Genomic DNA, 23805 nt, shown 5'->3' with positions numbered 1-23805 from the left:
TACGAAAAAAAAATAATAACAATAATAATTGGTATTCCCCAGCCACGGAAAGAGAAGGCAAACCAGGTAATGAAGCCCCTAGTCATCGTAAGTTTCACATACTCCGTCCGTCCTGTCTACTAGATGCACCGAATGGTGACAATAAATAGCTTGCCATCTCGCTACGCAATAGCGCCGTTTCTTCTCTTGGAGCAGTATTCCGTGCGCACTGATTTTGTACATTTCTATGCCCGCAGTGAGGTGATGCCGTATTGTGATCAAGCTGCACTTCCGCTCGCCTCACTGCGATCCACCCAAATCCGTCATTGACAGCGAAGTAGGAGATGGAAAATTGTAAACTTTCCGATCCAGGTTGTGGTGGAAACGCCCGAGGTCATCGGACCGCATTCTATGGTATCTCTTGAAGCTGTCTCAAACCTCTCGTCGGCATCGTCAGGGCAAGGCGGCTTCTGACTTTTTGTACTTTTGTACATGCCGCAGCCCTACGTTTCGACACGACAGATTCCATGAGCTTGTCGGAACCGTGAACGGCTTCGACCACGTAGCCCTTATCACTTTGGGCCTCTTATTGTCTCAACAGATTTCTTAGTCAAAAAAACCCGCGCGTTGATTCAATATACGACTGCGGCCAATCTCGGAATGGGGTCATAATCATCCCATCCTACCTTCCTATATCCCGGTACGTTGAGCCGCCATCAACGCCAGGTGAAAGTCGGGAGAGGATGCTCACCTTTTCCTGCTGGCAGAATATTGCTCAGCGCTACCGTCATTTCGGGAACCAAGGGTTGCGTTAGCGCAGCTGAGCCAACAACTCTTCTTAGAGGCTCCATGTCCATGGAATTTGAATTCGAACGATGCAGGAATATCACCTGTGCCGCAAAGGCAGTAAAGCCCAATAGACCATCGTTAAGATGTTCATTCGTCAGGGCGATAGCAAGAGGGTGTTATCGCCAGTACCGCCAATATGGCCAGCTGTCCAAGGGGCCGCGGACGAAACCATACCGGCGGCAAGCGCCGAAGGCTGACAAGGTAATTCCGCTTCGATGGCGCAGTACTGAACCCTTTTAAGCTCCCCGGACTCGGAAGGACTTTGGTCTGCGATGACATAGGAAGAACAGGACAACCAAGTCGACAAGAACAAGTAGTTCTAGGTTGAGCAGCGCTTGTGTGCAATGTCATCCCCAGGCGGAAGATGCCATTATGAGTAGAGCACCCTCTCGGTTAACAGTCGCCGAGTAGCTCATGTAAGAACACACGAACCCGGAGGACCCAGAATAAGCGAGCATGGAAAATCTAGCATGATTTTGCACATTCTCCGGTAACACTGAGCAGCAGCTCGGTCTCCAGAATCCTGTGAACTCACATCATGATAAATTTTTTTGTCAACCTGCAAGCTGTGCGAGTAGACGGCGTGTTCACATGCCAGGCTTGGCATGATCGACTAGACTTCTTAATTCGATTACCTGCATCCGGACCGACGAGGTCCTCCTTTCGTACAGGGTCGACGGCCATCTTCAAGACAGCATGGGCTTCTGCATCATCGTGACTACCTCTAGCCATCGGCTTGTTTAGACGAGTTCCATAGGCAACTATCACAAGCATCGAGAGGTCGTGCAGACAGCAAATGGCAAAATGCCGTCTGAGTCATCCCATTTCCAGTCTCGACCCGTTTCTTGACGAACCTAGGAAGTATGGGCCAGTAAAAAAATCGGTACACTGAAAAGAGCAAAAATGCAGAAAAAGCGACTCATTATTTGTAGACAAGTTACTTTGCTACGGCTGGAAGATTATTCTCAGTCAGAAAATCCACAAAGTAGGAGTATCCAATATGACAATACACTACTGGACTCTCGCCCATAGTGTTTTCCTGATGAATGCTAGCTACTCATGACCTTCTCTCTCTCTCTTCCTTTGCCAAGTTCTATAACATATCACATTACGTGTCAATCACGACAAGCACCCACGGTAATCTATGAGGCGTAGGCTAGTCGTTCCCCAAGTTTCACTGCGGATGCAACATATGCCCTGCCGTGGTTATTGAAAACAAAAACTACTGAGCGGATTGTCCGCGGAAAGAAAACGCCGACAGCCTGGGACATCCCAAAAGTAACACTGTTCCAGAAAAACGCCCCATTTCCCACCTTGCTGAGGTATCTTTGACGGTTTTAAAGACGATTCTCGGTTTCAAGCCCTCTCTTCATCACATCAAGGGTCACCCTTCCCGGGCATTACCTTGGCGGCCTGTACGGCACTCATCTTTGCTATCCAACCCGGTGAGGGCTGGACCTTACGAACAGTTCGCAGCTCATCCGATGAATAACCAGGAACCCGGATATTGTAAGTTCTCTCAAGTACGAGCTGAATATCGCGAATTTCCAGGACTTTAGAGCCTCGTTCCTTGGCATTGCGGCAAGCAGCATGCAACACATTGTCCACAAACGAATCCGCCATGTTCAACACACTCTGGAGGATATGGTTAGCTACTTCCGTCATTCTCTTGAGATTATACATGCTTCTGCCTGCGTTACTTGCCTCTTCAACTTCTGGTGTCAGGAGGTGCCCATCTTGTGAATCTCCACTTCCTCCACAAACCTGCCGGACCAGTTCATCTAGCTTCTTCTTGTTCAGCACATGATCGCCCTCGGCGTCGTGACTGTAAGCGGGAATTCTGGCAATGGGGGGTTGGTTCATTACACCACCTAGCGTGCCGGTGCCTTGGGACATTGTCGGTCGTCCAGCGCTAATGCCTCCGCCGAGAGTAACGCCCTGCGGAACTGCTGTTGCTTTCTCTGGTAGCTGTTTAGGAATCGGCATCTTCGCTTGGAAACCCGTTTGGGTTTGTGTCGGATGAGCATGCGGATGCCCTTGCTGTTGCTGCTGCTGCTGTTGTTGTTGTTGTTGCTGTTGCTGCTGTTGCTGTTGCTGTTGCTGTTGCTGTTGCTGTTGCTGCTGTTGTTGTTGTTGCTGTTGATGCTGTTGTTGTTGTTGTTGCTGTTGTTGCTGTTGTTGTTGCTGTTGTTGTTGCTGCACCACGCCGGGTGCTACAACTCCTTGATTCGCCGCCCCGACAGCTGCTGAGGCAGTAGTGCCAGGCTGCTGACCTTGAATTGGAACACTTCCCGGGGTACTCGACGCTCTCTGATTAGCAAGAGTCATGGCTGCCGAGTGGCTAAGAGCACGGGTAGGACCTCCCGCGGTAACAGGGGTCCCTGATTGAGAAGTCTGGATCCTCGCAGCTTGGGCAACAGCATGTACTTGAGCTGTGTTGACGGGTGGAGGGTGTGGTTGTTCGGTTTTCACTTGAGATTGGACCTGCGTTTGTTGAAGAGACTGCGGCACAGGCCTTGGCTGAGTTTGATGAGGTGTTTGAGTTGACGTTCCGTTTGCTGGGGCCTGGCGATTCGCAGCTGCCAGCTGTTGCTGATTCCTGGCAGCCTCCACAGCTGCGTTGACAGACGCCGTGACGTTTTGCGAAGCAGCTTGAGCCGTGCTCTGTGCAGGATTTGCGACAACTGGTGCACTGTTAGGCTGTTGGGTTGCTGCTGCTGTTCCCGAAGCACCGTTTTGACCCGTTCCCGCTCCAGCTTGGATGCCTTCCTGCTGTTTCCTTACGCTTTCAACCCACTTGTGAGCTTCGTTGTAGAATTTGAGCTGTTGATCCCTTCGCAGCGTATATTGCCGATGCTCTTCATCCTGAAGCGGTTTCCCTGCGGCGGCACGGTCCTTGACCATCTTCTCCATAGCCGCAACCTTGCTCTTGGTACTTTCCATTGTTGCAAGCGCGCGTGCGTATTTCTCCTTCATCTCCTCGGCCCAATTGCTGATATCAGCAGCGGATTTATTCGTCAAATGAGCCGGGGCGCGGAAAACCATTTTATTCACGTGCTGCATAATGCTCTCGGAAATGGAGATTTTGCGCTGGGCTGCCGTCGTGGCAGTCGCAGTGGCAGCCGAAGCCGCAGCCAAAGCCGCAGCCGTGGTAGCCTGAGGGTTCTGACTATGAGGTGCACCGCTTGGAGGAGGTGGTGGTGGTGCTTGCCCCTGAAGAGGAGTATTCGTCGGCTGTGATTGCTGGGCCTTTTGCGGTTGTGTTTGCGTAGCAGGTGCTCCCAAGGACTGTGACGGGTTTTGCTGGGCAGATGGCGGCCGCGGAGGCTGTCCCTGTTGAGTCTGCTGCTGCGCATGTTGTCGTCGCGCCTGAATCTTTCCTATCAGCATCTTCGAGAACTCGATAATCTTTTGCCGCGCCGCGAGTTGATCTGCGCTGGTTGCTTGGGGGTTGTTTGCCTTTTTCCACAAGCCCTGAAGACCCTGCTCGTATTTGTTCTTTTCTTCTTCGGTAAGCAGTGGAAGACTTCTGATCTGGTTTGGCATGTACATAGGAGGCGGACGTGGCTGCTGCTGGCCGGCAGATCCAGCCTGCCCTTGTGACGGCAGCTGTTGAGCTTGTCCTTGTGCTGGGTTCATCTTTGGACCGCGATTTCTCGCTCGATTGAAATAAGAGAGATGTGTTTTATCATACAGGTTGCTTCTGCATCGCCTTTGCTAAGCTGTGCGGTCTGCAGCTGTGGGACAACTTGTGGATGGAACGACGAGCTGGCGAGTGCAGTCGCTATGGACGTTCATGAACGTAAGTCGATCGCGATATCCAAATTCAAGGGCAGATGTTGAAGTAACTGTGGGTCTCCACCAAGGTTTTCCTTGGCTCACTTGTTGATCATCTGATGGTTGTTGATAGACCAGGAGTCACATCCGCGAATTGGCGGCGCCCGAAAAAGGCTAAACGTAGTTCCGTATTCCTTGCTTACTTAACAGGGCTGCTTCAACCAACTCCCCCACCTTCCAAGGTTGTTGGCGCGGGGAATGTGGCTTTCTTTGTGCCTGCCTCACCTTAGCTGAGTCCTTAGGAGGTAGGTACCTGGAGGAGGTGGCTGTCGTGTCAGCAACCACCAGTAACCAGATATTTTGTGATTTTGAATTGGGGACGCGGCCGCTTGCAACTATGCAGCACGCCTAACCAACTGTCAAGGCGTACATCTTCCTACACAGCTTAGAGGGAATGCTGTTGCCCTAAAATATGATGCCACACACAAAGGGCGGTTCTATTGGGCTTAATATATATACTACGTACTGCGGTAGATATTGTCCCAAATCTACTCCTGTAATAGTCGCTCCGAATATACCAAAACTTGCGCCTTCATTTCCTGGACTCGGGGAACAACCTCGATGCGAATGCAACCTCGCAAATGAGTGGATGCTATAGTGCATATAGCTGTAATCTTGAGCAAGCCCAGGCCCAACTGGCTGTACGGAGTAGTGAAGGAAGGCTTGTGTACCAAGATGACTAACAAGGCTGGTGCCACTCTTTTGGGTATAAGAACCATCATATGACGAGACCGTCATGACCTTGAAGGCCAGGGCCTTGCATCACTGGCTGTTCGAAAACAACGAAAACCACCGCACCTCTTCACCCCGATAAACAGTCATGTGACGATGCAAGTGCTGGAGTACTTCCGGCAAATCAGGATCCAGGACGAAATGGGTCGACATGGAGCTATCAAGTCTAAGCCCGAGGAGGCTGGTGGATGTTTAGTTCACTGAGGCTAGGGCTCACGTTTGGGGTGTGAGGTATTTTCTCTTGCACATTCACTCCGTGAACTACAAACGGTGCTAAGAGGTTCCAAGGTGGTCGAAAAGTTTTTCGTCCTGGATCGCCGCCGAGGGTAACGATGGAGCGGCGTGCACTCGGAGCATTGCTGCCCAACAGTGGTCCACGATGGTCATGCACGAATCACCCAGAGGCACAAGCAGGGTTATCTGTTGGCTAGATGCGAGGCAGTAAAGGTGTCCCGTCCCGTCCAGCTCTCCGCTTGCAAAAATCTTTCCTGTGACCCTGTCCGAATGAAACGTGCACAAGATTAGCCTGAGAGGAGGCGTTGAACGTCGACTTGGAAAGGTGGCCCCCCACGGTCCACCTACGTCTGTGTATCGTCTCAACTATTCCGTACACCAACTGACGACCATTCTCCCTGTGGAATTTTGGAGGCAGGGCAGGGCAGGGCAGGGCAGGGCAGCCTGGGCGGTGTTGCCCTGGAGAAAGACCCAACAGCAGAATGTGCCCTAGTTACTAGCACTGGCAAGGTTTTGGAAAGAGTCTGGAACAAGACGACCAGACTTCTTGTGGGCTTTGCCTTGATGATGGGACGAGCCTTTTTGTTTCGAGACGTCGGGTAATATTGAATTAGACGCTGGGCAAACTGCGCTAGGTAGTTACGCATATTAGACTGCAGGCAGCCTGCCGTCTAACGGACTTCTTACCACAAGAACCTTGTCCAGACTCCATACCGCCCCGGCTCAAGGAGTCACTTGGTACCTGACAAGCCAAGCCGCATGAGACTTTGGGCCGCATCTGCGGGACTGCGATCAAGACCATCATTGCTCGAGTCTCGAGATAGGACGCCTTGAAATAACGCACAACCACTGGCTATTTTATATTAATGAGACGTGGTATGAAGCTAGATCGCCAGCCGACCTTGCTTTCTTCATCTCGTGTTCATCCCTGCTTGGTGGTGCTTTTCTTGTCTATTTCTCATCCGGAACGGACCTGAAACCAATTTGTCAAACCTCGTTTTATTTTTCTTTTATCTTTTTTATTTATTTAAATACTAAAATCTCCTTGCGCATCTGGCTCTTGGTTTTTGCCGAGGACAACTGAGCAGGACAGAATCATCTAGGCTGGTAGGTTTGTTTGTTTCCTTGCATGAACAAGCAAGCATCAGCTGTTGTACATACAGGCCGACAAATCATCTCATTAGCGTACGGGCGAACCTCTCGGCACAAAAAGCGATCCTTTATCCGCCATTACCCAAGACAGAGATCGCTAGGCATACTGTTATATCTATGTACAAAAAAAAAAAAAAAAAAAAAAAAGATATAAAATTATATCCCGGTGACTTAGACATCGTCGGGTCCCCTGTCTCATCGTTGCGAGTTCCTCTGCGTCTTATTTTGGACTCTGATTCGTCTATTTCCATCCTCGCTCACATACACTCCCAGTTGTATTCGCACCCGCACCCGCACCAGCACCTGCACTCGCGCTCGCGTCACGCACACGCACACGCACACGCACACGCACACGCACAACGCACAACGCACAACCACAGGCAAAAGCAGCTGGTGGGCCGCACGTCCCTCTGCTTCCGACCTTTTGCGCTGTGCTGCGCTGCGCGGTTCACAAGGTCAACTGGTCTGTATCCATCTTGCGGGCTCCCAACAGTTGGTAACTGAAACCAGAGAGGACACCGCCATCTGCGCCGAGGACCGAGTGCATACATCTTATATTCCTCAAGCCCCCCGACTCCCTCCTATTCATTCTCTGCTTGATCTTGGAGACCTGCCAATTGCAGCGTCTTGTCTGTTCGCCTCATTTTCCCTCACCTCGTACTGGGTGCGCCCTTCCTTCGTCTCCCGACCTGATTCTGCCGAGTCGGGATCTTCTTTTCATCCTGATCCTCCCGTCTACTTTTTCGCCTCTGTCGCCACTATCTGACCTGCTCAGCATACTGGTGCCAGACGAGACGAGACTGCCCTCTGGCCTTTTGCAAGGTGTCGTGAATTGGCTTGCGGCTCAAGAACGATCCGCTCGAAACCCGCATCAGCAGCATCTGAACATGATACCTAAAGCAAATCAAGCCTCTTCTTCTCCGTGCTGGAGGTTCCTCCTTTGGGTGCTGACGCCTTGACTTGCCCAACTCCCACACAATTGGATTGTGCCGCCGACACATTCATTGCCGGTCCACCCGTATAACAACAAGACCACCCGAACCAGTGCTGCTATTCAACAACAGACAGACAGTACATCAAAACGGCGCGGCAAAACGGCAATCCCAGTGATAGTTTCGTCTTCCCGCCAGGCACCCACCAGCAGATTCTGTGCTGCGTGCTCTGGTGCGTTGGTGCATTTCCGCCAACATCCCCCCTCCCCTCGGTTATTTCTCTGCAGAGCTTTTTTTGCTTTCCAAATCTGTCCGGCCCCTGAGTCCAGAGGCCTGACCAGGAGCCGCCAACCTCTACTATTCTGCTGGGAGCCTTCCTCTTCCCCACTCAGCTGGGCGCCGCACCCGCACCACTTAGCCGGGAAGCAATAAGCGGCTTGCGGCACTGGGCGACACTGGGTTTCCGCCACTGCTGACCCTCTACGGAGTACTTCCCTCACTATCAAACGATCTAGCTCCTACCCCACAGGCAGGGCCTGCAGTTCGCACCCATTCTGCTGATAGGATTACTGCTGCGAAAGGCCTGGCGGCGATATAGCCAGCCAAACACACGTTTTCCCCTTTATATCCAGGGGCGGTAAAATCAAAATTGAGAAAAGTCCGACCACCGATTGCACACAGAGTTGTGTTGATCACAATATATACGTTTTTTTTTTCCTGTGAATGAGCCGCGAAAATGATCAGACTCAATCAATCACGGCATCAACAGTCGACTCCTAGCCTTAAGCTTTCCCGCGAGCATCTTCACATCGATCATTCCACAGCTGCCACAGGACAAACGTCACCGCCAGACACCCCCACAACGTCGCCACACATGGCCCGCATGCCACCGCACCCAGCTGCCCTGTTCCGCTATTCTCGCTCATTAGCTCAAGACCCCAACATCAGGCCTGTTGGTAATGGTCATCAGTTCAGCTACCAGAGGGTTCTTGGTCCAGAACAATTGAGCCCTCGATCCTCATCATCAAGTTCCAATGCTGATGCAGAGTCTTCACTTTCCAAATCTGCGCAATCACGGAATGTGGCGAGGCCGCCGGTCGCCGAATCATCTGTCGATGAAAGCGATTCAGATACGAACCCAGGTGATACGTATGATGATGAGGATGATAACGGATATGACGACCACGACGACCGCGACGACCACGACCGCGACGACTGCGACGTTGGTAAAAATGACAGTCGCAACGATGATAAAGCCAAAGATGGGGTTGATGAGGATAAAAGAGAACAAGACAAGGATGAAAAGGTACACTCAAGACTCGGTCTTCGACTGGCGACGGAATCTGCATCGGAATCCATGTCGCAAGCTGACTCAGAGGCTGAAACTTCACGCGACCAGCCTTGGGCCGACTCGGCGTTCAGCAGTACCCTGGTTTGCGATTTCGTGATAGAAGAAATCGACGCAATGGATAGTGGATGCGAGGGGCTTGAGATACTTCACCCCACTGAAATTGAATCAAACCGGAGCCGATCCAGATCTCGCCATAAGGATTTCGATGGAGGCATGGTACGAGATTTCAAAAATCTCAACTGCAGCAACGAGACTTCCGACAATGAAGACGAATCCCCTGCCGGTTTTGACGGAGAAATGTTGTTCCACCAAAGACAAATGGAAATGAGACGGAACCGAAGGGTTAGCATGTCCAGCAGTTTTGGCAAGCGAACGCACAGTGAATTGAGCGATTCAGATGACTCTGACGCTGGGACCCTCGACGTCAACGACGTCGGGTCGAGTGCGCGGCGGATGCCGAAGCGATTACATCGTGTCAGCCTGATGTTTCAGGACCCTCCTGCTCCACGAATCGACGAGCTCGACGAGCCCGATTCTGGCGAGGAGGAACTTGCCAGTGCAGATCCGCTGGCTCGCGAGTTGCCGTACTGGACGATGGAGGTTATGGAGATGGATTCGGCATAAGCTCTCGAGACTCGGAATGCGGTTGCGCGGTTGCGCGGTTGCGCGGACTGTCAACTCGAGAACATGAAACTCGAGAGAGGCACGTGGTTGACGGCAAGTCAAGTTTCGATCCATGAGGGTGGTGGCTGAGATTTATATATTTGCGTCTGCGGCTGGTGCAGACCCGGTTTTGTACTCCTTCAAACACCGGTTGACAGCAAATACCTGTCTCTCGACCTAAAACGAATGGTATCATGACACTCAATGGCACGACGACACGAATAATATAATGAAATGACAAGGCACATGTATGAGATGGAGCCGTTGACGCGGGTTGGGTATTTACGGCGAAGCAGCCTCGTCTTTTTTTGTCATGCAAAGCGCTCTCATAGACCAAATAGACCGAATTGCATTAACCAATTTGACGCCTTTTATGTTTCTATTTCTTTTTTCCTTATCACAACACTTACCCATCTTTCCTAAATTTTTTATAGGCCTGGAGGGAAAGGAACCAACGCAGCAGGGTGGAGGGTACCCACCCTCGTTAACTGATTCAGATTCTGAGATAGGGGGTTGGATATCTGGCCAAGCTCGGCACGTAGGAAACTCACCTTGGGCTGGTTACGAAATACGGCTGGGATGCAACGGATCACCATGATCATGTGCTTGCTCTTGCTCGTGTGGCACCACCGTGGTTAGTGCCGGCTTTGCCGGCCGGTTCCCTCTTAAGTTGGTTCCGCCAGTGGAGCTGGTCCGTACCGGGCGGCGGCAGGAGGTGTATCCACAACGAGCAACTGAACACCAACAGCTGCGATTCTGAAACATGCAACGGGATCTGTACCCAAAAGGAAGTGGGATCTTTAAAGGTGTCCCTCTCTATATTATTCCCCTGTAAGGAGACTGCTTAAGCTTTTTACCGTTTATACCCGCGTCAGAGGTGCGTTTATATATTGAAAAAAAAAAGGTACAGGGAGGTATATCTTCCATTTTAGGCATAGCAGCTGAGGAAATGCTTATCTATCTACTTAGGTACCAGCGTGTACACTTCCTCAAAATTACACAGGTGAGTACTCGGTAGGTACTTGGGTAGTTGAGCGGCCCCTCTGGGAAGTCAAGGCTTTGATTGTTGCAGATGCAACGGCGACCCAGAATCCGGACTTTTTGTCGTGCATGTGGTCGCTGTCGTTCCTTCCCTGCTTGTGCTCCCTATCTCGATTCGCATCCATTTCGTCCACGTCCAAGGCAAAGTTTCCTGATGGCTGCCGGCCCGCAGCAGTCTCAGCCGACTCTGCAAACACTGACTGGCTGCGTATAGGTCTGGTAGGTACCTCCATCCCAGTTCTACCAGTTACTTGTCACGGCGGGAAATGCCCTCATAGTGGCTGTGGGGTTTCGTCTCTGCAAGGTGCGCACTTTGGTCTGCCAGCATGTTGGGCTTTGCTTTGCCGCAGCTTTGCCCGCATCAAGCCATTTATCATGTCCTTGTACGGATACTTCGTACAAGTTGCGCGAGAACCCGTTGCCCCGAAGCCGCCTCTCTATATTGCTGTCAAGAGACATTCCGCCTGGCCTCTTTCGTTGCCCCAGGTGGCGCATCTCTTAATGTCTCGTTACACCCGCGGCGAACCCCTGCCGTAAACCACCTTCTCATGGTACCTGCACTTAGAAGTATAGCTTAACATCTCTAGCTTCACCCACTGGAAACCGACTCGCGCCGAGCCAAATTTTTTTTCCTTCTCTTATTTCCGTCATACGCGGTATTTCGTTCTCCGTCTCCATACTTCTCTGACAGCCTCACCCCCCCCTTTCTCCCTTCTTTTGCCAACCCACCCATTGTTTTTTGTTTTTGGACACGTTTATTTATCTTGCCCTATTCTGGCCCCCTTCCCCTTCTTTTTTTTTCTTCTCTGTTTTTGTTCTCGAAGACCAAAAAAAAAAAAAAAGCCCTCTTCCTCTTTTTTGTCCCTCCTCCAGGAATCTTCGCCGGCATCCATCCCCGGCGCTATTCTCGCACACGCCCTACGCCCTACGTACGCCCTGCGCCCAACACCCGACGCACCTCTTTACCCTTTACCCTGAGCGGCTCAACTCAAGTGGATCTACATCATATCACACTGGGAAAAAGGAGGGAGAAGGAAAAAAAAAAGTGTTAACATTGTAGTCGATTCCGCAATGAATACCGACATCATTCAGAGCCGCTTCCTGTCCAACCCGCAAGACCTCGGTGTTGTTGCAGTTGGTTTCTCAAAGGGCCAAGTAAGTCAAAGCAACGCCAAATTCGAATTCCTAAAAAGTCAAGGTGGTGGGCGGTGGGCGGTGGGCACAATCAACACCCTGGTGTATTATTTATTGACAGTTCCTGCCCCCCCCCCCCCCCCCCCACACCAACCCCGGCCCATCACCTTGGACCCAAACGCCACAGCTTGAATCAGCGCCTGTCTCAGCGGTTCTTGGAGCTAATCAACTACGATTTCCACTCGTAGCCCAAGGCTGGTGTCGATGCCGGCCCCGAAGCTCTCATCGCGTCCGGGCTTCTTACCCAAATCCAGAGCGAACTTGGCTACAAGCTCCATGGCGACGCCAAAGTCCAAAAATACGAGGAGCTGATGCCCGCCTCGGATCCTGACCATCGTGGCATGAAGAATCCCGGCACTGTTTCGGCCGTCAACCGCCAGATCTCGCGACAGGTTTACGAGCACGCCAGGGAGGGTCGACTCGTCCTGACTCTTGGTGGTGACCACAGTGTTGCCATTGGCACTGTCACTGGTAGTGCCAAGGCTGTTCGCGAGCGTCTAAACCGTGAAATCGCTCTAATCTGGGTCGATGCCCATGCCGATATAAACACCCCCGAGGGCAGCGATAGCGGCAATATTCATGGCATGCCCGTTGCATTTGCGTCTGGCATTGCAAAGAGCGACAAGGAAGAATACTTTGGCTGGATCAAGGACGACATGTTGCTCAATGTGAAGAAGCTCGTCTACATTGGTCTTCGCGATGTCGACAAAGCCGAGAAGAAAATCCTTCGTGACAAGGGCATCAAGGCGTTTAGCATGTTTGATGTTGATCGGTAAGTGGCGCGCCATTGGAAACCCACCAGCACAGCAGCCCGGATTCTTGTGTAGTAGGCAGGCAGCAAAGACGAACTGACGCAAATTCCTGTCACGTGCTTGTAGCTATGGCATTGGCCGTGTCGTCGAAATGGCTCTCGCTTATATTGGCGCCGATACTCCGATCCACTTATCCTTCGATGTCGATGCCCTTGATCCCATGTGGGCTCCTAGCACCGGCACTCCTGTCCGTGGCGGTCTGACCCTTCGCGAGGGCGACTACATTTGCGAAGCTGTGCACCAGACTGGCAGCCTTGTAGCCATTGATCTTGTTGAGGTTAATCCCAGCTTGGCTACAACTGAGGCTGGTGCTCAGGAGACAGTGAGAGCTGGCTGCTCACTTGTACGTTGCGCTTTGGGTGAGACATTGTTGTAAGGGCTATCCATACTCGAGCATGTCAAAAGCCAACCCAACAACGATGACAACCAGGATGAAACAACAATAGCTACCGCTACGCGTAAAAAAAAAAAAAATAAAAAAAAAAAAAAAAAAAAAACAGAAGAAGGAAAGAGGAAGAGGAAGAAATTTGCAATCCCGACCAACAACTTCATGAATGAATGACCCGACAACAGACACCTCGGGTTACAATCAGTATGCTTTGATGTTACGGTGGCACGGAAGAATGCCTAGAACAGTTAGACTTGATCCACTGTCGAGATGTATGTATGACCAGACGGACCGATGACGGCGCAACTGTTGTTTGTCCAAAGTTAGGGTTGGCGACGAACTGATATTATACGTGAGAATAAACCAGTAGGATAGAAGCCCCAGGAATTTGGACCAAAGTACTGTATACATTGCCTGCAGACACCGTTGAGGGGCGAAAATGGATGCCCCGTGTCCAAGAGGCACACATGCATAGCCCGTGTCACTTGGCATCTTTCGCAAAGCCTTGCGATAGATGTCTCGATACGTAAATAGTACCTTGCATCGACACCAAGTTGACACCGAATCGAACAGGCGCGCATGCGTGTCGAGATGATGAACACCGTCATTAAATACAGCATAAGGCGTCGCCGCAAAATAGCTAGCCATGGTTCGGAGCCTGGTGTACCTGTCAGTGACGCATTGTGCGGGCCGTTTGGTGGAACGAGCCGAGAACGGGTCCCACACCGCTGTCCTAATTGCAAGTTCGTAAACCGCCCGCTGGATGTAGCCGAGCTAATGCACGTTGCGGCCCGTGTTTGGTGTTCCCGGTAGGAAGTTCGCACGGATGCAAGTTCCAGCCTCGCTTGCTATTGCGCAGTAGAACTTGGAAGAAGGAAGCAACGGGACGGTTGGGTTGGTCCAGAACTGCGGCGACGTAGCGTTCTATCCTACCTATTTCAAAATCAATATGTAGTAATTGCTTACTAACACAGGGTTGAGCATCTCCCCATCCTTGGCTGAAGACCATGCTGGGCTTAACAGACGCAACTCTCTCTATCTGCTATGTAGCAAATTATATAGCAGTTAGTACCTCGCTATGCAATCTTCTTATAAGTGAAGTCTATAGCGCTGAGCAAAATTTCCTTATTAGTAAGCCTCCTCTCTATGCAGAGGAACTTGAGCAAATAATTATGCGCTAGAAGTAATCTTGTACATAGAAATGCATAGGAAGGTACATTTAAGATCCGGTCTCGGATGTACGCCACCGGCGCCACACAATTAGCATGCTCGGCAGCGAAAAGGGGATGCTTGCTGCTAATGACCCTTACTAAAAAGAGGGCATCTAGGCGTATGGCGAGTTTATTTCATCACTTGATGATTATTGCCTTCTTCTTTTGGGTCGAGCACAATCTTAGGGCTTGGACATTCAATGAAACGGACTCAGAGTATGGGCACTCAATCCCCGGTGCTCATTGCTTCGACGTTGTCATCGGACTACCTACTTGCCGCCATGAACACCTGGCTCCCTGAGTCGGTCTAATATTGGGCAACTGTGTCTAGGGGGTCTTTTCACTGTGAGAAAAGTGTCAACATCCGGTGCGACTTGTTGCAGTAGCCAACTGCTAATTGTGGAAGGTGACGCACGCGGAAGGGCCGAACCGAGCCAAGGAAACAACATGATTGCTGTCGCTATCAGCTTGGGCACTAACTACCTCCTACCGAGTCCAACGACATCATCCCCTCTGCAAATACATTCATGACCGTGTCTACTCTGCACCAGCCGCCCCGATCAGGCTGTAATGTAATCCGTGATCCAAGACAGCCAAGCACCCAGCCACCCGAGTTCTACGGAGTGCATTGAGCCGAATCCGCTGCAGCCTGCAGACTCCTCCATACAATGCATGGCTCCTGACCCACCGGGTTTACGGCAGCGAAAGCCATTTGACAGGAACCGGGTGCCCCCGTCACTATTAGGAGTTACTCGACGTGGCAGCAGGAGGCTGGACCTGAGCCGCTGCCGTCTGTCCTTTCGGGCACAATTGTGGATGCCATGGCAGTTGTCGCTGGGCTACCGAGTACCCGAGCGTCACCGCCGTGCGCTGCCCGAGCCCGAATATCGGAAGGCATTGAACCTTTCAACGGAAAGGAATATATATATATATATATATGGCAGGCGGCACGAGGGATCAACAGCACTCTTCCGTCTCAAGCATTTGTCGGGGGCGCCAACGACCAAAGACGCGGTGGTGCGTGCAGTCATCGAGATTGACCTACGGAGGGGGCAAAGGACAACCAAGGACTGGTTCCGTCTAGACGAGACGAAGCGTATCCCCACGGCAGTAGGAGCAACACCCCATAGAGCTTGACCTGGCTTTCCGCTGGCTGATATTTGAATTGGGCATTGGCGCCTGGCGTTTCCCCAGTACCTACGATATTGTCTTTGAGGGTGTTGCATTTATATGCTATTGCAGAACCCAACCACGGTGATCATGAAGGCTGCATCGGCGTTGACCAGCAGCTCGATTGCGCACCCGCGAAGAGCAATCAGTCACATACGCACGTATAACTGGCCGCCGCTTCAGCTCAACTTTTGGATCTTTGTCATGCTCATCTCGTCTGCGAGCATCGTCGGAGTATTTTCCACCTTTGTTCAGATACAGCTGCAGTTGAACCTGCCAATACCGTGGTATTTTTCGAGACATTCCTCCTCCTCCCCCTCCTTCTTATATTTGCTAACGAGGTCTCACCAGGTATTTCCCTTACTATATTACGGTTGGATGCATTGCCCTTCTCTTTATTGGCGGGATATTCTGGCTCATCGCCAACCGCCGCCTATTACCGGCCATTGTCATGATTGGCGCCTTTGTGCTCTTCGTCATGTGGCTCGTAGGACTGGTTGTCGTGTCTGTACAGCTTTGGGGACCAGACGGCTCTATACAGAGTACTTGCAGTCTACAGGTGTTCAATAGAAATCCTCATGGACTTAATCAAGAGACTTTGGCTTGGCTGCAACAGAAGAATATATGTGAGCTAGATCATCATCACCAGGCCGTTATATGGGGGTCAATGGCTGACATTTTACAAGGTCAATCTTGGCACTTAATATTTGCTATGGGATTAACCGGCTTAGTCTTCTTGGTCTGGGTTATGATTATGGCATACCAGGTGTTTGTCAACTCATAACGACGCTACTTTTTCCTGCCTTTAACTAAGTCGTCTTTAAAACTCGGGTTTTTATTTCTCATTTACTTAAAAAAAATAATTAAAGAATTCCCGCGGGATATCAGGCCCGGGTCGGTGAAAAGCGTAAATATATAAGTAAAAAAAATTAAAATAAAAATGCTTAAAATAGTTTAAAAGAAAATCAAGGTTTTCTAATATAAAGTACTATGTAGTCGGGTATTTGCTCGACCCCCTAATCGCCCTTGTGCATTTCCTCTGCCCCTCCCTCTACCCCTGCCCCTGCGTTGACCTCTTCCTCTGCCCCTGCCTCGTCCCTGAATAGCCACCTGCGAGTTGGATACGGCTGAACGCCAAGTAGTTGAACTATTCGCAGGAATGTCACTGTCATCACTGTCACCACTGGTATCACTCGATGACTCCACGCGTCCTTCTTCAACTGTGCTATTATACTCGTCTTCGCTCGGTACCAAGTCTGTCAATCTCACGATTGTTTTCCGTTTGCCCGAGTTTGCTGGCTGATCAAAGTCTGGTCTCTTTTCGCTTTCCAGAGGATTAGGATCCGATGTCTTGACTTCAGTCTTGTTTAACGACGATTTCTCTATTGGAAGCCGTTCCCCAGGACCACGTTCTGCCCTATCACCGAAGAAATGTCTTCCATGAACTTTCGCAGTTTGGGATACAGTTCCCGGAGCGCCTTTTCCTCTCGCTAGGGAGCTACCAGTGCCTCGTCGACCAATCCGGAACTTTTTACCTCGAAGGGCTAGCCGTTCCGCCATTGACATAAACTGTTCGTTTCCGCGACTTGGCGATTTTGAGCTCGACCGCATGTTTCTAAGCACCAGTCGTCTAGGTGAGGGTGTATTGCTATTTGAGCTCCCACGAGACTCAACATCCTTCTCATGCAATTGAGCTTTCCCAACGTCCGACTCCGCAACCGGAGTGCTTCTTTGCGAAGCCCTACCATGGTGCTGATGTTGTGGTTTCGAGCCGGGAGACGATATCCCAAGGTTGAAGGTCCTCCTATAATGGTCTGCATTATCATGGTCAGAGAATGCTGACTCATTGTGTGGCAGAACTGATGATGCGGCGGTATCGTTGTGGGACTTTCTAGGTCGGCCACGGCCTCTCTTAACAACTTTAATACTTGTTGAGGATGTTCCTTCGTGACCTAAGTCTGGTTCGTGGGATGTGCGCGGCTGCAGGGGTAACTGTCGAGGCCGGCCACGCTTCTTCGATTTCTGTTCCGAGGCAAATCCGGCGGAAGCTGATCGTAGTCTTGGCTCATATACAGGAAGGCTAGCATGGACCAAGTCATCTGAGTCCGCATCTGCATTTGTTGAATGCATATTGCAGAGGTTTTTGGACACCTGATCGTTGTCTTGTGGTTCCCTCCAGGCACTCTCCTCTTTAGCTTTTGCCTTTTCAGCTTCTGCCTTTTCAGCTTCTGCCTTCTCAGCTGCTGCCTTCTCAGCTTCTGCCTCTTCAGCTTCTGCCTCTTCAGCTTCTGCTTCCAAATCGTCTACTTCCACGTATGGCGTTAGTGGTTTGGCATGGCGAAGCGAGGGTTCGTGGGAAGTATAAGGAGATCCAACAGGCCGTTCAACCTGTACTAAAGAGGGACTGGCAAGTCCTATTGCACCACGAACATCGCCTGCATTGTTATATTGATGTCGCTTTTGGGTTGAACTCGATGGTGCTAAAGATAGACTTGGATCAACGAGAGCCGGATCCATGTTATCCATAATCTCTGTGCTACTATGATGGCGGACCCTCTTATGATGCGGTTTTCCCACAATGAAGTCTGGATCCTCGTTCTCTCGCTTTGCTTTTCTCTTCGCCGCGCGAATGGACCTTTTCACGAAGTCGGATACCTCGAGGCTGTTGAGCGTCATTGCGCCGGCGGGCGGCGCTTTGTAGGGGTCGAACAAGATCTTGTCAGGCGTATCATCTTGTTCGTAGTATCCCATGCCGATTCCATAGCCGGAACTTGTGGATGGATCAGGATAGGAAGTTCCAGGTGGACTGCCAGCTGCAGCGGTGAATGTCGCCTGGTCGCTTTCTTTAGCCTCCGGGCCTTCATTCAACACTTCTGTGGCATCATGACCACTCCATGATATCGCAGAATAGTCCTGGCTTTGATGGCCTTCGTCAAAATGGCTCTCTTGATTTGTCTTCGTCATGGCCGCCTCATTCGCTTCACTGTGTTGCTCCGCGTCTTCCTGGATAACAGTCTCCGTGTCTAGACTTTCCCACGTACTCCGTGCCTTGGCGTTTTTTGCCTGTTGACGCAACCGTTGCATTCTCCTGCTGTCTTTGCTTCTGCTTTCTTCCCCTGCAGCTTTGAGCCATGAAAGATTATGAACACGGAAGTCAACAAGTGCTTCGATACTGCGGTCGTCGGCAATTGGCCGGGTGTCATGACCAAGGGATGTGTTCCTAGGAGTATACGGATTGGTGTTGCCTGCACGTCGACAGTGTCCGCAATTGCAAATTCCTAAGCATTTAGGGCATTGCCAAAATTCTTCTTGTAGAACTGCCTGTGGCATCATATCAAATGCCCTGTATAGCACGCCATAGCAGTATGCTTCTGCGCATTCCGGATTAGAGCACTCGTGAACACGATAACTGTAATCTTTGTGGCAGCATACGTGGCAACGCCTGACCTCGCCTTTCTTCTGCTTTCTTCTGTGTTTCTTCGGTGGCTTGTCATCAACATTAGACTGATCCGAATCACTCGGTTCCCTGTCATAATATTGCTTTGTGATATCCTTCCAAGGGCGTCTCATCAGGGCTTCTTGGCATATTTGCGCTACAGATTTCTTCCCAGCAATTTGCCGTGCTACCTCGAAAGGTGGAGGAGAGTCTTGCAAGTCGATAAAACCATCATTCGCAATGATCATATGGTGCCAGGACTCATATTTCTTCATCAACCCTGACCATTGCCACTGCTCACACCATTGTAGACCAGATAAGCACGCACAGGATCTTCCCATGGCGTAGCATTCCATACATATATCGTAGGCATCATCCTCGCCATCCACGAGGGTTCTGACACAATTTTTGCAGGTGAGGAACCGGTTGAAAATATTTGACCGGCAGTATGAGCAAGTGATGCAAGAGTCGAAGGGTATTAGCTCCACCTTCTTTTCTTCGTAAGCGAAAGCCTCGTCAATAAGAATCTCCGTAAAAAGCTGGAAGAGAGATCTGAAATCTGCAGACAACCGTTTGGCATGCGGGGAGCTCCTCACGATGTCTCGACCAAAACCCATAAAGCTGTTTTGGGTAATTTCTTCCTGCTTGTCCATCTCTTGTAACAAATTGTGATATTTTTCAAGTGTGTAATAGATGATGGCCTTGTTTTTGTATTGTTCATCGCGACATACCAATCTCGCTTTGGGAAGCGCTTCGTGCAGTGCGAGGCGAAGCGTCTCAGGTGTTGTGCGGTTCCAGGCCACTTTCATCGTCCTCGTGCCCTTGTTCCAAACTTGATGGGCTGCAAGAGGAGGAATAATGATAAAATCACCAGGTCGCTGGTCAACCAGATAAACATCAAAGGGTGCCTTTTTCCAGGCGTTGATCTGCGCAAAATGCTTTTCAATCTCAATGTCATGGCCCAGCATTGACAAGAAGTATTCACGGACTACATCGCGTTCCTTGCTTTCGGTCATAAACCAAATGGAGCTTCCAGATCTCTCTCCGGATTTATCGCCGGAAGCCTCGACCATAATGTTCTGTCCGATGGATGCACACATTTCCCGATGAGCCGGCGTATACGTTCCCTCGTGACCAATATAGCACATCAAGTTTTCTGCTCGCATTTCTTTGGGAAGACTTGACATGAGGTCACCTGCTGGGGCGGCAGCAATTGCACTGTCAAGTTCACCGTTACCTTTCTGTTCCCCGGTGGGTTCCATGTTACTCAGATTGGAACTTGAGTAGGTTGTCACATTTTCGTTCAGATAAAACAGATTCGGGTGCAAAGTCTTCTGCAAAGCGTCCCGCCATTCAGCTGGGCAGTCAATGTCCTTTAGATACAGTCTTTGTCTGCGTTCGTCTCTGAAATTTTGCGGCGTCCATTGGTTTGTCAATTGCTTCATCGATCTGAGATAATGACCAGTTGTCATGGGAATGTCGGTTCCGGCCGTTATGTCACGTACGTTTTCCTCTGTGAAATAAAATTAATAACAGCACAGGAACAGAATAGGGCAAAAACTGACGTTTCTTGTCATACGTCTTCTCTAGCCATTCAACATTAAATAGCCACTTGGGCAATGCGGCATCCCAGCCATCAATGACGAGTGGCTTGCCTCCGGCGATGACGTGTATTTGAATAAGTTTTTCGAACTCTAGTTGGCCTAGATTGCGAATTTGCGCCCTCGATACCCTTTGAACCCAGTTAAAGTTTGGCGTCCGATCTACCAAGCTATACAGATCCAAGTCGGGCGGGAACGGGTCGAATTTAGCTTGCGGATGGAGTGACGTAGGCATGACTGTAATCACTGCGAGCGGGAATAGAGCATGCAGGGACTGGCCTCCAAGTCGGACTGGAAAGTCTGGAAACGAGTGAGTTGTATCTCACAAGGATCTGTGCGTGTTGATCGTGAACAGGTCTTTGCAGCTCTCGAGTATTTGGACAGAAATTGACGGGCCCCGTCCCTCGTGACGGATATTATGCGTACAATACAATGTAAGTACTTAAGGCAGGCTGCAAGCCGTAAGTAACCTTTGGTTTTTCAGTGAGGATAGATATCTATGGGAGGTCGTTACGGAAGGCAGTCCGGTTCCAAACAAGTCTGCAAGTATGTTATCGAGGATGCTCTATAATGGTCACGTGGCCTTTTCAACCTGGAAATACAGAAGTACGTAGTAGCAACTAGGCCTGAAACGGAATAGGTATGTTCCCACGCTTTTCCTACCTCTAGGACATAGGTTAGGTTAAGGACCAACAAAAAGGCACTTCTTGCATATCGCGCATTAAATTTCCAGGATTGTGATTTTCAGGCGATGCATTCGTGCGTGAAATCCCTTTTTATAAAATAAACTACCTATGTATGTATAGTATGTAAAGTACTTTTAATGATAATTAGGTGGAAAGAAACTTATTACAGTTTTGGGTAATAGGAGGTGGGTAGTCTTCAGTAACTACCCCGTACCCGCTTCGTACGTTGGGCTTACTCACAATATTTCAATGCCGCATTTTTCAACACTCATCAATGCAGCACTATCTCAGAACTTGTCGTGACCAAACCCACTCGAGGTGGACAGGCGACACAATGTCTTTAGCAATGAGGCATGGACTTCTGCGAAAGAAGGGTCATACCACGCTACCTAAAGCCTCTGGCGGAATTGTCTGCAAAGCTGCATCACAGCGTGTTGCATTTGCTGTTGAATTGCATTCTCGTTGTCGTTTTCAAAAGCGTTGGAAATCCGGACCGCAGTTCACCCTGCCTCGTCAACCATTTCATCCGCAGACATCGGCGGTTGGGCCGTCGAACATACCAGATACCCAGGAGCACTGTTCAGAATATGAGCCTCCAAAATCTGGCCTATTGTCAATGATCCCAGCATCATGGGTTCCTTATGCAGAGCTCATCCGAATCGACAAACCTTCGGGCACTTATTACCTTTATTTCCCTTGCCTCTTTTCAACTCTCATGGCAGCTCCAATGGCATCCCCAATTGCATCCATGAATGCAGTGTTCGGAACATCGTTGCTATTCTTTTCCGGCGCATTGATCATGCGTGGTGCCGGATGTACTATCAACGATCTTTGGGATAGAAATCTTGATCCTCACGTCACACGTACTCGCTTTCGACCCATCGCTCGTCGTGCTATCTCTCCATTTAAAGGTGTAGTCTTTACTGGCATACAACTTCTAGCCGGGTTGGGAATATTGATTCAATTCCCTGCTACCTGCCTGTTCTATGGCATACCAAGTCTCCTATTCGTGGCAAGCTACCCCCTAGCCAAGAGAGTGACCAACTACCCCCAATTTATCCTCGGTCTGACTTTCTCATGGGGAGCAATCATGGGATTTCCAGCTTTAGGTGTGGACCTGTTTTCACACTGGGCAGCTCTTACCACCGCGGCCTGCCTTTACACTTCCAACATTGCCTGGACCGTCATATATGACATGATATATGCGCATATGGATATCAAAGACGATGCTCAAGCTGGCATTAAAAGTATAGCTTTGAAGCATAATGCTAACACCAAGAAAATTCTGACAGGGCTGGGTGCGACACAAGTATGTCTCCTCACAGCCGCAGGTTTAGCCTCAGGTGCCGGACCAGCCTTTTTCGTCGTGAGCTGTGGTGGAGCTGCTTTAAGCCTGGGAATTATGATCAAAAGGGTCAATTTGAAGGATGTGAAAAATTGTTGGTGGTGGTTTGTAAACGGTTGTTGGATCACGGGTGGCAGCATCACCTTGGGACTGGCTACTGACTACCTCATTCGCCTATCTGAAGACGACTCTGAAAATCCGCAGAACCGGTAGTCAAGTTATTATCGGGTAGTGGATTATTGGAGATGTAAAATAGACACCTTATGTGTACATCATTTGTATGCACCTTTGTGAAGGCCTAGCAACCTGCGCGATTCATAACCACTCAGAAAGAAACAGTCTTTTATTCTTAGGTCTAACGGATCACTCTGGCCTCATATGGTCCAAGCCCAACCCGTGATGCCAATACAAGCCAAAGACGATGACTCCTTATGCCGAAAATATGACCCAATACGTCGAATCTGTAACAAGTCCCAGTCCTTTTACGAGCGGGGCTTCTCTTTTTTCTCCTTCCATAAAGCCAACAAACCGACTCCAGAGACTTTGACAACCTTGAAACGAACACCGGGAATATCACCCTTGGCCTTGCCCTTCCGACCAAAACCAGCAAGTAGAACCTCATCGTTTTCGTCCACGAAATTCAGGCACCCGTCATTAGGAACTGATGAATAAGTTAGAAAATGACGCATTAACTGGGCACTTTGCGCTTAGGACGTACCGAAGGCAGTGACCTTCTTGCCATTCTTGATCAGTTGAACACGGACACATTTTCGAATAGCAGAGTTGGGCTGCTTTGCCTCTACACCAACCTTTTCGAGAACAATTCCCTTGGCATGGGAAGATCCACCGAAAGGAGATGATTTGAAGGCAGTACCCAGAGCACGCTTCTTGTAGTGAAGGTCGGCCCATTTTTGGTCCTTTCGGTTTGTTCGCAGCTTGCGCGCCGCATTTAGACCACGAGGTTTACCTCCAGCCATGACTGCTATATGTCAGTTTCACAGATCAGGGCCGTCGGTTCAGCAATATTTGGGAAGGAGTCTCTGTGTCGCGACACGTACTGATGTATCTGGTGACCTCGTCGTGAACGGTTGGTGATGTTTGCGGGTTAGCAAACCTACCAAAATTGAATGAAGGGCTTGTGGCCCTAGGGCCGGAAAGTAACGAGCGAAGTGGGGTTATTATACATAAGGGT

General features: G+C 50.2%; 8 protein-coding genes across 8 annotated transcripts; 5 read left to right on the top strand and 3 right to left on the bottom strand.

The window, feature by feature from the left end:
• Window positions 1–69: 69 nt before the first annotated feature.
• On the top strand, window positions 70–1068 carry UV8b_07443 (uncharacterized protein; the record flags this gene model as incomplete). The annotated part of the gene is made up of 6 exons (XM_043144940.1): window positions 70–87; window positions 150–201; window positions 352–393; window positions 481–523; window positions 590–679; window positions 747–1068. 6 exons carry the CDS (start codon window positions 70–72, stop codon window positions 1066–1068), a joined length of 567 nt encoding a protein of 188 aa, XP_043000875.1.
• Window positions 1069–2205: 1137 nt separating this feature from the next.
• UV8b_07442 (uncharacterized protein) lies at window positions 2206–4467 on the bottom strand (the record flags this gene model as incomplete). The annotated part of the gene is made up of 3 exons (XM_043144939.1): window positions 2206–2463; window positions 2533–2789; window positions 3102–4467. The coding sequence occupies 3 exons, from the start codon at window positions 4465–4467 to the stop codon at window positions 2206–2208; spliced, it is 1881 nt and encodes a 626-aa protein (XP_043000874.1).
• A 4122-nt stretch (window positions 4468–8589) lies between these two features.
• UV8b_07441 (uncharacterized protein) lies at window positions 8590–9690 on the top strand (the record flags this gene model as incomplete). Its single annotated transcript, XM_043144938.1, has 1 exon — window positions 8590–9690. One exon carries the CDS (start codon window positions 8590–8592, stop codon window positions 9688–9690), a length of 1101 nt encoding a protein of 366 aa, XP_043000873.1.
• Window positions 9691–11841: 2151 nt separating this feature from the next.
• UV8b_07440 (uncharacterized protein) lies at window positions 11842–13152 on the top strand (the record flags this gene model as incomplete). Its single annotated transcript, XM_043144937.1, has 3 exons — window positions 11842–11925; window positions 12153–12736; window positions 12843–13152. The coding sequence occupies 3 exons, from the start codon at window positions 11842–11844 to the stop codon at window positions 13150–13152; spliced, it is 978 nt and encodes a 325-aa protein (XP_043000872.1).
• Window positions 13153–15635: 2483 nt separating this feature from the next.
• On the top strand, window positions 15636–16329 carry UV8b_07439 (uncharacterized protein; the record flags this gene model as incomplete). Its single annotated transcript, XM_043144936.1, has 3 exons — window positions 15636–15832; window positions 15897–16171; window positions 16232–16329. The coding sequence occupies 3 exons, from the start codon at window positions 15636–15638 to the stop codon at window positions 16327–16329; spliced, it is 570 nt and encodes a 189-aa protein (XP_043000871.1).
• A 1168-nt stretch (window positions 16330–17497) lies between these two features.
• Window positions 17498–20817, bottom strand: UV8b_07438 (uncharacterized protein; the record flags this gene model as incomplete). Its single annotated transcript, XM_043144935.1, has 4 exons — window positions 17498–17848; window positions 17976–18568; window positions 19310–20494; window positions 20547–20817. 4 exons carry the CDS (start codon window positions 20815–20817, stop codon window positions 17498–17500), a joined length of 2400 nt encoding a protein of 799 aa, XP_043000870.1.
• A 785-nt stretch (window positions 20818–21602) lies between these two features.
• On the top strand, window positions 21603–22826 carry UV8b_07437 (uncharacterized protein; the record flags this gene model as incomplete). The annotated part of the gene is made up of 1 exon (XM_043144934.1): window positions 21603–22826. The coding sequence occupies one exon, from the start codon at window positions 21603–21605 to the stop codon at window positions 22824–22826; it is 1224 nt and encodes a 407-aa protein (XP_043000869.1).
• A 269-nt stretch (window positions 22827–23095) lies between these two features.
• Window positions 23096–23590, bottom strand: UV8b_07436 (uncharacterized protein; the record flags this gene model as incomplete). The annotated part of the gene is made up of 2 exons (XM_043144933.1): window positions 23096–23274; window positions 23332–23590. 2 exons carry the CDS (start codon window positions 23588–23590, stop codon window positions 23096–23098), a joined length of 438 nt encoding a protein of 145 aa, XP_043000868.1.
• Between the last annotated feature and the right edge of the window lie 215 nt (window positions 23591–23805).

The sequence above is a fragment of the Ustilaginoidea virens genome, chromosome 6, assembly GCF_000687475.1.
Source record: "Ustilaginoidea virens chromosome 6, complete sequence".
NCBI classification, from domain to species: Eukaryota; Fungi; Ascomycota; class Sordariomycetes; order Hypocreales; family Clavicipitaceae; genus Ustilaginoidea; species Ustilaginoidea virens.
This window is presented reverse-complemented; position numbering and strand designations above follow the sequence as displayed.